The 15,432-nt window shown below is 31.7% G+C and overlaps 1 protein-coding gene across 3 annotated transcripts in view; it reads left to right on the top strand.

The window, feature by feature from the left end:
* The window catches only part of KRAS (KRAS proto-oncogene, GTPase), a 38,861-nt gene that overhangs the window by 14,984 nt on the left and 8,445 nt on the right, over positions 1–15,432 (top strand). For 2 of the 3 annotated variants that reach the window (XM_081060654.1, XM_081060653.1), the window contains 2 exons: positions 6,034–6,212; positions 7,616–7,775. In XM_081060654.1, the coding sequence (XP_080916780.1) occupies positions 6,034–6,212; positions 7,616–7,775 (339 nt within the window). Of the gene's footprint in view, positions 1–6,033; positions 6,213–7,615; positions 7,776–14,809; positions 14,934–15,432 lie in introns of all 3 variants that reach the window. The other variant, XM_081060655.1, reaches the window with a different exon arrangement.

Here is a 15,432-nt window from a genome sequence, read left to right as displayed (position 1 = left end):
ATAATGCAATGGACAATGGAGTAGGTAAGTGGGAATGAACTAATAAGCCTGTGTTTACATATTTCAAATTCCTTGTTTCTTCCCTATTATAATTCTAACATACCAGGCTATTGTGCTTGTTTATGACTGTCTTTGAGAATTAGCTGTCTATGACAACCTTTGATGGCTTATAACCAATAGTGTAGAACACATCTTTCCATGATGGGTTCATATCTTTTAGAAGTTACAAAATATTTGAGCATTAAGAGAGTAAAGATTTCTCATTTTTTTTCCTGTAGGTGTTATTTAGCAGTACATGAAAAGTATTATAATACTTAACATATTCAGGAAACCTTACAAACATTTCAAGAGTAAATCCTCAAATAATATGTTAGCTGACATTTTCAGTAGTCTTAGTCATATTTACAGGAGCATCTATGGAATCTGCAGCATGAAGATGGAGGTTAAATGGGATAATGCTTGTAATATGTTTATCACAGTATCTGACATGTAAACAAGGGCTCAGTAAATGTTGGCTGTTGAATTACTATTAATAGTAACATGGTTACCATTAGTAAAAGTTAACCAATTTCTTTAGATTTTTTTGTGTATTGTATGTAGTACGTCTTCCCATGTAAGGATTACTGCCGGAGTTGGAACACTAAGTTGAGTATGTTAAAAGGTAACATACTGGGTAACTGGTTAGTATTAATTATAACAGAAAAATGATAAAAGATGTCCTGGTCAGTGAATTTAATCTCATCTTGAATGATTTAACTTTCAAATCTCTCTAGTGATTCTACAGATAAGTTTCTGTACATGAAAAAAAATCCTTAAAGACATGTTAATAAACTGGAAAACACTTGTTTTAAAAAAAATTGTACAATTCAGTACAAAAAAGGTGAACATTCCAAATGGGCAAAGGACACAGGTTATGGACATAAATATGAAAAAAACTATATAACATTATTAGTCCTAAATAAAGGAATGTTAAAATAAGAATTTTAAGCCTAACATCTGACAGAAGTTTAAAGAAAAATAAAAAATACAAAATCCATTATTGAGTGGTGATGAAATGGGTACACTCTTAATGCTGTATGAAAAAGTAATATAATGAACATCACGTATACACCAATGAGCTTTTTTATAGAATTTTAACATTCTGCTACATTTGGTTTAGATCCTTTTTCTTTCTCAAGATATAAAATTTAATATAGTCAAAAGCCCTGTATTCTTCTCTGCAATCTTATTATTTTCCCTCCCATAAATATTTTAAAATCTGTATGTATATTTTGGTTTTTAGATTAAAAATTTCATATGATATAAAACTTGCTTGAATACATTTATTAAAATACTCTTAATATAATTTAAAATTTTATTACTGGTTTTACTATAATTTAAAATATATTAAACTGTTCTTGTTTTGATAAGACCGTTTTATAGTGTCTGCATATATTTACATTGAATAGCTTCATTTATTTATTCAACAGACAGTACTGATTATCTGCTGTGTTGAAGACTTATGCACAGGGTGTATAATGGTGAACCAAACATGTGAGCGCAACATGATGGAGTTTAGAGCCTGGTAGGGGATTATAGTTTCAAACAATTGCACAAATGAATACATAGTTACAAATGATAATATTAGGTTGGTGCAAAAGAAATTGTGGTTTAAAAGGTTAAAAATAATTGCAAAAATCGCAATTTCTTTTGCACCAACCTACCAGGTAACACATGCTGCGAAAGAAACAGGTGCTGAGGGAGGAGAGTAATAAGTCCTTTGGATTTTATTTTTAAGAATGAAGGGATGCTATTAGGACTTTAAGCAAACAAGTGACATTTAAAGCAAGTAACATTTAAAAATGATTACTAGCTGCTATGTGGAGAATATATCCTTTGAGAGAAACAACAGGGATCCCTGCTAGAAGTTGCAGGAGATTGCATGAGACAAAATACTAGGGTGATGGTGGTGGTGCTGCTGGGGCTGGATTTGGAGTATATTTTGAAAATAGGTAAATGGCGTAAGATTGTGGATCACTATTATGTAATTTTTCTTTGTAAGACATTTTAGGGTACCACGTTAATTGTATCTCTGTTGTATGTCATTTAAAAAGAAATAAACCGTATTTCCTTAGCATCTTTTACCAGAATTGGCATGACTGTGTTAAAGCCTATGGATGAACATTTGTATGATTCTTGAGAAATACTATGATTGCTTTCCAAAAGGGTTGTGCCTGTTTATTGTATCACTAGAAATGTTTGAGTTCTACCTACATTTAAGTTTTGCTGGCATAGTATGTTTCATTTAGAAGAATTTTTACTACTTCAGTAAATAAAACAATAATACTTTAGCTAGCAGTGAGGAAAATATACGGAATAACTTTCCTTTATTTAATATTTTATTATATTGAGTTAAAGTGGCTTTATTTTGTCCTGGTTTCCAAAGGATGTTAGTAACTTATGTACCTGATCTAAAAGTTTATTCTGTTTGAAAGGCTAGACGTAATACTAATTAAGAATGTTAAATCTTGATCCTTTTCTTGCTCTACTGTTAACTAGTTTCATTGTAGAATCAGTATTTTTAAATTGATTGGGCTTTGATAATCTGTACTTTCTCAAGAATGGTGATTTTTCTTTTAAGTATAAAAGGAATAAATAATGTTTTGAGAATACTCCAGATTGTGAAAAGGTATTTTTATTAACATAGAGCATGGTTGGCAAATTTTTCTGTAAAGGGTCATATGAGTCTTTGTCACATAATCTTTGGTTTTTTTGAACAACCATTTAAAAACGTAAGAACGTAAGAACTATTCTTACTCATGGGCTATACAAAAACAGGTGGGGAGGATTTGGCCTGTGAATAGTAGTTCGCAGAACACTCCCTTATTTAGACTCTAATCTTGGGAAGGATTCTACATTGAGGATACATTTTTTTTCTACTTCCATATACTTCTTCCTTGTGGCTAACCTGAAGTTGGAACAAAATTTTTAGTATTTATATATAATTTTTGTTATACTTGCTTTCTGCTTTGTCATCAAACCTGTCAGTTCTTTGCAGATCATACTTTGCCTTTTAACACTTTTGTTCTTCAGTTTTTACCAAGTTGCACTGCCTTTTTATATAGTCCAATGAGACTGTTTTTAAGAATGACTAATTAAAATTAACTTTGGAAGTACTGAAGTTTTAAACCTAAATCTATTATTTCTAATCAGCAGGTTCTACCCATTGTTTACAAGGAGGTTATAAATTACTTTTTCAGTAACTGAATGTGATGCAGAACTTTGCTGTCAATATTTTTAGGGCTTAGAAGGGAAAAGATAACTAGGAATGAGATAGGTGAATAGGGACTGCTTTCTGAGTTTCTCAGTTCCTTTGATGGAGTATTCATCATGGAAATATGTTACGAAATAAGTGCAGAAACTACTAATATTCTGCATGATATACTTTTGAAACACAAAATATTTGAAATTTTATAAGTGGATCTTTATCGAGGTATATCTTGGAGGCATTATATGTGGGCATGCAGTGAATAATCTGCCAGGAACACCTTAGGTATAGACTTTTGTGGCTCCAGAAACTATACTTTTTAATTTTATTGTTGGTAGAACATTTTATCTTTAAACACTGAGGAAACTATTAACTACAAGGTTAACTTAGGTTAGTATTGGTAAGTGAAGCCTGAAGTGACAGCAGCAGGTAAGGGAAAGTCTTTGGTCTGTAGCCACACCTGGGTAATGAATGGATTAACTCTAAGACACTGTACTCTGCTCTCAATTCCTGCCCTTTCGTTACACTTCAAAACCACTGGTTTTCAATTTATAATATACAAGAGTTCTTTCAAGTAGTTAATTAAGGGAATAGGCTAAAATAATAAAATGTCAACCAAATGTTCAGATTTATAGTAAAGAGCTTCTTGCTTGGAAAAAAAAAACCTATTCTTTTTTTCTGACTGGTGAAATAATTTTTATTATAGACAGTTTGGAAAATACAGTTTACTTTAAAAGATAAGCATGAGAGCATAGTCAAATATGGTAGTCTTTCACACGTTTAAAAATTAAAAACAAACAAAAAAGGGAATTCATTTAACATGGCAGCTAGTGCCAAAAAAAGAGAAATTATTTCTTAAATTATCTTCGTCAGACAGCCTTTGTTAACATTTTGATATAATACCATCAGTTTTTAAATATGTGTGCATAAATTTACATATGTAAATTTATTGGGATCATGCTACACATATATCTTTGTATTCTCCTTCTATGGTAGACATTTAAAAAACATTTTATCAAAAACATGATTTTTAATGACCATTCTCTTTTTTAAATGATGGAATGGTCTATAAAGTAATTCATGAAACTTTAGTGCTACAACCCACATGTGGGACAGTAAGAAACAGTGCCCATGGTTTATACTTTATACCCATCATCAGCCCTGTCTCTTATTCCATGACTTCACATTGCACCATTCCATTTTCCTTATTGTTTGAGTCTTACTTTGGTAGAGTGTGTGTGAAATCTTTTGGGTATAAGTATTAATGGATAAGGGCATTAAAATCCTTAGTATTGACCTTTCTCTTATGTATTCCTTTGACTGAGTAAAACTGATGCATGACTATTATTCATAAATTGATTTTTCTTGCCATCTAACTCATCATGAATAATAGAGTTGGGAGAGCCATCCCATGTTTGTAGTAATTATTTTTTATAAGAATTTGGGTCTTTTGTTATCAACACATACCCTTGCATTGTTGACTCTCTGTATAACACCTTTTTCAAAACCTTTTTAAAATTGTAATTAAGATATACATAACAAAATTTACCATTGCAGCCATTTTTTAACTACACCTCAGTGGCATTAAGTAAATTCACAGTGTTGGGCAACCATTAGCTCTATTTTCAGAATGTTTTTTATCATTTATGCCCATGAAACAATAACTTTCCAACCTTTTCCCTCCCAACCCCAGGTAACCTCTGTTCTACTTTTTATCTCTGAGGTACCTAAAATAGGTGGAATTATAGATATTTGTCTTTTTGTGTCTGGCTTATTTCACTGAGCGTAATGTTTTCAAGGTTCATCTATATTGTAACATGTATCAGTTTTTCAGTCCTTTTTATGGCTGAATAATGTACCACTGTATGTATGTACTACATTTTGTTTACTCATCTGTTAGTAAATACTTGGGTGGTTTCTGCATTTTGGCTATTGTAAATAATGCTGCCGTGAACATTGGCATACAAATATCTGTTTGAGTTCTTGCTTTCAATTCTTTTGGTTGTATACCTAGGATTGAAATTGCTGGATCATATGGTAAGGTAATTCTATGTTTAACTTTCTGAGGAATTGCCAAGTTGTTTTCCACAATGGCTGCGCCATTTTACATTCCCACCAACAGTGGATAACGGTTCTATAGTTTGTCCACATCCTTGCTAACACTTGTTTTTTTACCTTTTTGTGTCTGTGTTTTTTTAAATTTTTATTATTTTTTAAATTTTTCAATTATATTTGACAGTCACTATTAATTTATATTAGTTTCAGGTGTACAGCATAGTGATTAGACATTTATACAATTTACGTAGTGATCTCCTCGATTAGTCTAGTACCCACCTAGTACTATACATAGTTATTACAGTGTTATTGACTGTATTCTCTATGCTTTCCTTTACATCCCATGACTATTTTGTAACTACCCAATTGTGCTTCTCAATCCTTTCACCTTTTTCACCCTGCCCCCAACCACTCTCCCATCTGGAAATCATCAGTTTGTTCTCTGCATCTATGATTCCAGTTCTGTGGGGTTTTTTTCTTGTTTTCATTTTTTTCTTTACAGTCCACTTCTTAATGGCTGTGAAGTGGTAGTTCATTTTGGTTTTGATTTGCATTTCCTTAATGATGTTGAACACCTCTTCAGGCCATTTGTGTATCTTCTTTACAGAAATGTCTGTTCAAGTCATTTGCCCAGTTTTGCATTGGGTTCTTTTTCTTAAGTTGTGTCTAACACCTTTTTTAAAAGTGAAAAGTACACCATAATAATCTAGACTGTGTTTCTCCCTTCTCAGGATTCCTACAGGAAACAAGTAGTAATTGATGGAGAAACCTGTCTCTTGGATATTCTCGACACAGCAGGTCAAGAGGAGTACAGTGCAATGAGGGACCAGTACATGAGAACTGGGGAGGGCTTTCTTTGTGTATTTGCCATAAATAACACTAAGTCATTTGAAGATATTCACCATTATAGGTGGGTTTAAATTGAATATAATAAATTGACATTGAGGAGTAATTGTATCTTCCATTTTTGAGTCTTTGCTAACCACTGTGCAGAAATTATCTGGTTTAAATTTTAAAGTAATTATGATGTGGGTAATGTCCCTGTTTTACAAATTGAAGTTTTTGAGGATTAGAGAAGTTGAGTAACTTGTTCCAGATTGCATAGCTAGTGGTGGTGCTGGGATTGAGGGCGAGGCCTATTTGACTCCAAAACCTGTGCTCTTAACCACTCTACACCAGGAAAATGAGGCTTAAGCTAGAGTCATAAAAATGAAAACCATCAACAAAAATATCAAAAGGGAATTGAGGTGGTGCCACTCAAATAGCCTTAAAAATAATCAAATATATTTAGTTAGAATTTCTTGGAATCAGATATTAGATACTTAAGAAAAAGAACCATAACTCTGAATTTGTCAAAGATTGAAGTATTAGAACAATTACAGTTTTTAAAGAAACTGACAAATCTGCTTGAAATTACTTTTATTAAAATAATCGTTATTAAATGTATTAATAGTTTATGTTCTGTTTCTTTGAGGATTTACAGTTTTCATAAAACTGCATATTAAGGAAATATCATTTCTTAACAGCAAGTTTTCTCCGTAGTCTAAAAGAAATTTGGGTGAGTGCTAATATTTTTGTAGAGTAGAAAACAGGTGTAAGTATGTTAGCTTCTTCAAGCTGATTCAGTTAATGTGTAGAGGAGCCGGGAATTTGAACCAGTTCAGACTCCATTGTCTGCTGGCTTTTTCTTCCATGCTGCATCTTTGAAAGTCACTGAACATTTTGAAGGAATATAATTTTACCTCAAATTTAGAGTTTATGCACATCTTATTGAAAAATATTAACACATAGAAGAACTTTTACAGAATAAACGGTAGTAATGTCAGTGTTGTCCATATAGAAATAAAAATCCTTCCACTTGGCGCTCTTTTCTTGGAAAGGAATGTGACACTTATGTTAGTGGTGTAATTCATGTTTTTATAAAAACATTTTAAATTCTGTGTGTATACATTTAACAACATATATAGTATATGTTTCTAAGATTATAATTTTAAAAATTAGGCAAAAATAACACTTTTTGGCCTAGAATTTTTCAATATTTTCTGTTTTGTCATGTGATCTACCTGCATATGAACTTATTAGATGGTAGTTTCAGTATATTTCGAGGTGTTTGCTCTTTTTTAAAAGATCCAGGAGTTCTCTGTTTAAGATGGAGAAAAAAATAACAGGAAGGAAAATATGGTGTGGTGGGAACGATGAATTATATTAAAAGTCTTCTTTCAGTCGTATCTTGTAAGACAAAGTTGTATACAATTTTTGAAATATTTTTGTATTACTAATATCTCAGTTGTAACTTTTTTTTTTCTTTCCCAGAGAACAAATAAAAAGAGTTAAAGACTCTGAAGATGTACCTATGGTCCTAGTAGGAAATAAATGTGATTTGCCTTCTAGAACAGTAGACACAAAACAGGCTCAGGACTTAGCAAGAAGTTACGGAATTCCTTTTATTGAAACATCAGCAAAGACGAGACAGGTAAGTAAAATTGTAATAAATACAAATCTGTTCTCTGCAAACTATATCACGTGATTTTAACCATTAATCATAATTTACTAATATATATTCTAATAACATCATTTTGGGGGCAGGAGGGCAAGAATATTACTAAATGTACGTACCTGAGAGCATACATAACTATTGTACATAACTAAATGTACATAACTATTCTGTTGGTCAGTGTAATTTATCAGTTTTTCTTTTCCATTATACTAAATAGGAAGAAAAGCACTATTTATTTGGTAAATATTCTCTTAAGGATATGAGTGGGCAACACTTTATATTCAAGTGTCCATGGCATTACTTTTGGCTTTGGTTTCTTTCCATATTGAACATTGTAACTCATCACATTTTACATTCAGGGTTCAAGAAACGTGGGGATTTTTTTTTTCTTTTATATTTATAAAGTGAAAGAACGGGGAACAAATATTTAGTTTCCTATTTCAGAAGTGCTTTTAAGAGTATTATGTCATATGTTTCTAGATTAAATTTTGTTGTGTTTGAAGAATTTTACTTGGGTAGAATTTTTTTTAAAGAATATCTTTATTTTTAGAGAGAGTTTCCATTAAAGCAAGAAAATATTTAGAAAATAAACAGAAATTCTCAGTTATTCATTTACTGTGTTCTGACAAAAATTAATGCCAGGTTGACCCTGAATTTTGTTTTAAAAATTACCTACATTTTTAAAATAACTTTTTCTCTAGGTGAAATAAAATAATTTCAATTGATACTATTTAACCTAGTTGTATGAAATAAGAGTTTAACATACAGAAAATAAAATCCTAAAAAGGAATATATAGGGCATTATGGAATGTAGTTTTCATATATTAAGAAATTGATCGTTATGTTCCATACAAGATGATTGTTTTGGGCTTTGTCTGGTTTACATGTATATGTGAGTCCTGAAAACTAATGATAGCAGTTAAGAAAATTGATGAACTCATTATATGGTTTACTTACAAAAACAGATATTCTAGAATGAAAAGCTGAATTTCTGTAGTTTGACCATAGTACAAATACCTTATTCTAAAACCTTATTTATAGGTTAAAGAAAGACTTTATATACAGCGCTTCATTTACTTTAGAGGAATTAAGATTTCATTTAAATCCATTCCGAGTTACCAAAGACTTGGAAGAGGTTTGTTTTTGTTTTTTTTACTTGTCTTTTCTGACCAGATTCATTTTCCTTAGAGAGGAGGTACTCAGAAAACATAATTATAATATTTATAACTTTCTCCAAACATTTTCTTATGAAAATTTTCCCAATATAAAATTTTATTGAAAGCATGTGCAAACCTACTACCTAGATTATGCCATTAACATTTTATTAACTTACATTATTTGTAACTTTTAAAAGATGCTTTTAAAACTAATTAACATTTTAGTTTACAATTTATAAAGAAAAGAAAAAAATAAAACTTAAGAGACTTTACCTAATGTTGTAAAGGACTGCCAATAGAGCAGTACTTATTCAAATCCAGATTCTAATTCAGTGGGTTTGGGTTGGGACCTGTAATTCTGCGCTTCTAACAGACACTCAGGTAATGCTGATTTTGGTACATGGACCACAGAAAAAGGGAGTCGTGTTATTCCCACAGTGTTACCCTCCACTTTTCATTTGATAAGGGCCTAAAATAGTATGTCTTCTTTCCTTGTTCTGTGGTTACTAACTCAGAAGTACTAGTTGATTCTTAGTGTTAGACAGTAATGCTTTAATATACCACAGCATTCATAATTAATCAGAAAACTACCTGCTTTCATTTTAAAATGGAATTTTAGGATTTACACTGTTTTAGGGGAGAGGTAGGGAAGATGTATGTAGTGTGTATGATATGGAAGTAGATTAACTTAAATTTGCTTTGCAGATATTTATGTGAATCATGTAATTAAAATATAGAATGATACAAAGAAATGTTTTCTTAACCTTCTGGTGCTCACCTTATATTTATATCCTGTTTGATATCTGTATGTAATTTATGTTGCTAAACTATAACTTAGGTATTTAGTTTCTGATCTTTGATTTCTTTTATTCCATGGACTTACTAATTTGCCTTCCAAAAGTTTATTCATCTTCCTCTGTTGAAATTAATTTGATATTTGCATGCTTTTGAAAGATGGTTAAAGAGCTATTCCAAGTACTCATTGTGGAGATTATAAAATGAAATATGTAAATTTTCATAAATTTTACATCACCAGTTTTTGTGAAAATCTGAAGCCCTATTTTCTGCAGAGCATTTGTTACATTTGCTATTATTTGTTTTTTTGAACAAAATAAATATGCATATCCTGGTTATATTAGCAGTTACTTGTTTCATGCTCTAAGTTTTGGTCTTGAGCATGAAACTGAAACACAAACACCAAAAAAGAGTTATATTCAAGTTAGTAGGCACAGGACATTCATTTAGAACTTCTCATAGATAGAAGTGAGGCTGGCAAACTTTTTCTTTTAAGGGCCAGATACTATTTTAAGCTTTGTGAGGCACAAGCAGTATCTGTTGCATTTTTTTCTTCTTCTTATAACCCTTTAAAAATGCAAAAATCATTCTTAGCTTATGGGCAGTACAAAAAATAGGCTGTGGCTACATTTGGCCTTCAGGTTCTAGTGGTACTAATGCCAGTTCTGTATTGTTAGATTAGACATTAGAAGGTGGGGCGGACTTTTGACTTACATTTTAGAGGTTAACATTAGTAAATTTAAAGTATTCTTGTGTATTCTGTGAAAGGGGTAAAAAGGGAAATTTACTAGTACTTTTTAAGATAAGGGTTGCAGAATATATAGTTTACCAACTTTAAAAAGCCTACTATAAGGCTAGAATATAATGAATTACATTTTTTTACAATCATTTTAGTCCACATTTGGAAAGCCAAAGTAATTTTTATTTCTGCTAGTGTGCTATATGTGGTCCCTATGTTCCTCGTTAACATTTATCTGGGCAGTTAGTAATTGCCAGGTTTTCCTGGCCTCTCTGTGCCGTGCATGGCAGTGTTGGCAGAGGCTGTTGAAACCAAAACATTGATACCATGGTAATCAACTGTGTTTTTCAGTCTGCTAACATCAAAAGTGGGGAGGTTCAGTAAAAGTAGATGACAGAAGCAGAATTCTCAGCATATCTGCTACTCCTGATTCAGCTTTTTAGCTTTCTGAAGGTCTCAATTTAAGCATAATGTGAAAATTAGCTTTATGAACTTAAAAATGTTGAGTGGTTAATTTCCTGTATTTTATTGTTAGTTTCTAGATACTAAAACTTGTTAGAAGACCTCCATTAAACAAAGTTCTCATCAAATTTTTTTAACAAAGCAAACCAACCAAAAATCCTATGTGCCATAATTGCTGTTTAATGCTTGAGTTGTGTACATGAAATCAATATTTTGAACTTTAGTTTTTTATGATTTAAACAGAGAACACTGAGCACCTGCTGTGTAGTGTACCTACCCTCCCAATTAGTGGCATTGCTGCATTTCAGTAATACCTGGGACAGGCTAATAATTTGGCAAGGTTTCTTGAGAAATTCAGCCATGCAAAGTTGCTTTTTAGAATACACTAGTTCCGCCTTTTCCTCTCCCCCAAGAAGGCTAGTGTTCTTGCATCTGTCCATAATTAGGGTATTTGAAATGTTATTTCCTTGCAAGAGTTTGCAAGAATTTTTGCAGATAATAAGCCATTCAACAAGAACAAATTCTTGTTTAAAATGAAATCTCTTACTGAAAGCACTATAGCCACCAGGATATAGAATAATGTTGTTTATTACCAGTTCTTTCCTAGTGTGCAGTGCTCTATTTCCGTCATTCACAAGTATATTTTCAGATAACAGCTGAGCAGAAAATACTGTCAAATCTCTTGATTAAAAAAATTCACATGCATAATATTATGCAATTTTGTTCCTACATAAATATTTTCAACTGTCCTTAAAGTTTAGTAAGTGACATTTGAAAATGAGTATATGTGGCAATAAGCCATATTCTCAAAAATAAATCATTGAGTGCCAGTTAAGAGCTTAAGGACTAGCCACAATTGGGTATTAAATGTGTTTCAGCTTCACTTTATCTTTAAAAATAACCTACAAGTTTTGGAATATGAAACCAGTGTCCTGTGCCAGTGCCAGTGGTTTGTAAGTGTACACAAGGGTAAATAATACTCTCTTGATGTCAATGTGACCTTCAAGGTAATTATCAAGAAATAAGTGTTTAAATCTGAGAAAATATGGTAAATAGCTGATTCTTGAAAATCTAATTTAAATTCCCCATTAGTAAAATAAATGAAAAAAGTCACTCTGGAATAACTTTTTCGGTGTTGTTAATTATCTTAGCCACTAAGGTCCTAATACGAATTATCTTGGTGGTGGGTCGTAATCTCTTCTTTGTAATTACTGGCTCCCGATTCTCTCTCTGCATTGCTGGAAACAAAAATCCTATATTCTGGTCTTGGTGGTGGGGACGTGCACACAAAATGCAGACACGTTCACACTGATTTTAAAAATGAGTTGCAATCAGAATTTGCTTCTGCTAAATTAGTAGAGGACCAACCTTGTTTTTCCTCTTTTGTACTATGTTTTAGTACTTCTACATTGACCTTGCAACTATTTTTAAAACAGGAATACAAGTTTATATTCCTAAAAAATATGAGCTTTAACCTGGTTTGTTTTATCTATCTGTGTGTGTGTGTGTGTGTGTGTGCGCGCGCGTGCACGCGTGCGTGTGTACTTAAATTTCTTGCATTGATTTTCAAATTGAAATGTGTTAAATATCTTAAATGCCAGCTTATGCTTTACATTTTACTTCACGAGTCATTTTAATGCCTTAAATTATTTATCTTATTTAATAAGAATTTATAATATATGATTTTTTCAAGGAATTATTAGTAAAAATAAATCCTCTCCACTTGAGAATTAATGATAAATAAAAAAAATACTAAAAATTTTATGTACAGGTGCAAGTGGTTATATAATTTAAAATACCAACATATTTAATGGTTTCAGAAAATGGTTAGAAATTTTTATTTTGTAGTTAACTTAGCTAGGTAGTTGATGAAACTTACTCCATTACAAAAAATGTACAAATTTGCTTGGGCCATCGTGATTTTTACATTAGGTAGCTGAATAGAAATACATCACTGAGTAGTATAAGTAACTTGAGATGTACATTTTAATATGTAATCAACATATTTAAATCCCTGCTACTTAACTGAAACTTAATTTTATGAATTTTAAGTTAAAGTTTTACTTTCATGGTAAATTACCAAGCTGTACTCAAGCAGTTCTTAATATATTCTTGAGATTTATAAAAATTACTATACCCTAAATAATTGAAGTACCTTTTTTCTTTTAACTATTATAAGCAGTGGATGTGCAATGACTTCTGCATGCAAAAATTAAGCCTTCTGTCGACTTACTTCAGTTAATACTTAAATGGCTGATTTTCTGGGCCTGGTTGAATTTAAAACGACAAATCATACATTTGATATGTACTAGCTATTTAGGTGCTGGTTCCATTTGGTCGCATTTGGGTCATAGAAAGACCTGATGTTACCAATCCCAGAGAGTTGAAATATTCCAGTCCACATAGTGAGTAATTCATTCCTAAAAACTAAAATTGAATAAACAGATTAAGTTAAATGTGCAGTAAAGTATACCAGCTTTCCTAAACATTTATATCTTTCTTTGAGAATAATCACAAATATTACATCTCCTAAGTTAATTTGCACCATATGTACATTAATATTTGAGTGTCTTTCTCTTTTAGATATAAGCTTCTACTTTGGTGGTATGTTTTTCTGGATAAACTAGCGGTACAGTTAAGTAAACACTTTGTCCCCATTGGCTACTGCCTAATTTCTGGACTGGAAAAGACATTAAAAACTGTTGGTCTCTATTTAGCCATATATGATTGTGTTTGTTGTCATATTTTTGTTTCCATAGCCTTAAGCAAGAGAAATCCCCTTTGTTTAGAATATTTAAATTAGAATACAAGATATAAGGCAGGTATAATTGGATACTGTTCTAAAAATTATTTTTAAGATTTGTGATAAGGATACAGAATGCATTGTTACTGTTCTGTGTATTTTAAACAATTCATGTTTTCATATTATGGTGAACAGCCCTCGTTTAGCATTTTTATTTAAATAACTAAATAAAAGGGAGGTTATTTAGTAGTTAATCCACCCACAAAAGTCCCAGTTTCAGCTCCACTTGTTGACCCTACAAATGGGCTAGATAGTGTTGTAATTGAAGATGGAATTCAAGATTCCAGTCTCTTGACCTGACTTTATTTTGAGGTGTGTGTGTGTGTGTGTGTGTGTGTGTGTGTTTCCCTAGACAAAGGTTACAATCTCTCTTGTACCATTTTTCTCACTCGCCATGCAAGGTTTGAATAGGAGGGGTAAGGATCAGTAGTACATAAATCACTTGCTTGCCCTAAGTCAAAGAAATACCATGTTTCCCCAAAAATAAGACCTAACCGGACAATCAGCTCTAATGTGTCTTTTGGAACAAAAATTAATAAAAGACCTGGTCTTATTTTGCTATAATACAAGACTGGGTCTAGGGAATAATATAATATATAGTGTATATAATACTGGGTCTTATATTAATTTTTGCTCCAAAAGACTTATTAGAGCTGATTGTTTGGCTAGGTCTTATTTTCGAGGAAACACGGTAATTTAAATGTAACTTCAGTTTAGATTTTGATTAACTCCATAACTAGCAAACCAAAATTGCTTTAATCAATACACAGATACTAATACATGCACTTCTTAGATTTCCATAATCTCCCCTAATTGCTAATTTAAATTTTTTTAAAAAGTCGAATTCCATTACAAAACAAAACTACTTTAAAGAACAAACCAGGATTCAAGCCATATTTTTAAACTGCATCCCCAGTTTTATTCAAACAATCTGATGTCTTTTTTATAAAGAAATTCTCAAGCACATAATTTCAAACTTCTTGCACATGGCTGTCCCAATAAATTACTATTACCAATTAAACAGACTTTAAAGAAGTTGTGTTTTACAATGCAGAGAGTGGAGGATGCTTTTTATACATTGGTGAGAGAGATCCGACAATACAGATTGAAAAAAATCAGCAAAGAAGAAAAGACTCCTGGCTGTGTGAAAATTAAAAAATGCATTGTAATGTAATCTGGTAAGTTCAGCATATTAATTTTGGCAGAAAGCTGATGTCTTTCAATGGTAACAAAGTAGCAACCACTTTAGAACTACCTAGTTGTGGGATTCTAACTTGAAGTATTAAACGATAAATCCCAGATGGGAAGAGAGTTGTGGGAATGAAAAAGGTAAAAGGGGAATGAAGTTTAAAAAAATTTTTTTTAATTTCCAAGAAGGATTTTCTTGGAAAGAAAATATAAATAAGTAAAGAAAATATAAATAAGATGTCTTTCCTTAAAAAAACAAGAAACCTATAGTTCATTTCCATAATTAGTACATTTTTAATTTTGATCTAATGGATATTAATTATAATTGTGGCAGTTTTGATTGCTATAGACTACTCTACCTCCATCGTAGGCTTTAGAGAGAAAAACATTTGAGAAGCTGCACAGAGTAGTAAGTTTCAATGGGCCAAAAGGTAGCAAAGGGCCCCTCTTACTACCTTTTGGACTTTCTAACAAGTAAATAGCTAATAC

This window comes from Rhinolophus hipposideros (assembly GCF_964194185.1).
Source record: "Rhinolophus hipposideros genome assembly, chromosome: 9".
Lineage (NCBI taxonomy): Eukaryota > Metazoa > Chordata > Mammalia > Chiroptera > Rhinolophidae > Rhinolophus > Rhinolophus hipposideros.
Note: the sequence above shows the minus strand (reverse complement) of the source record. Positions and strands in the feature narration are given on the sequence as shown.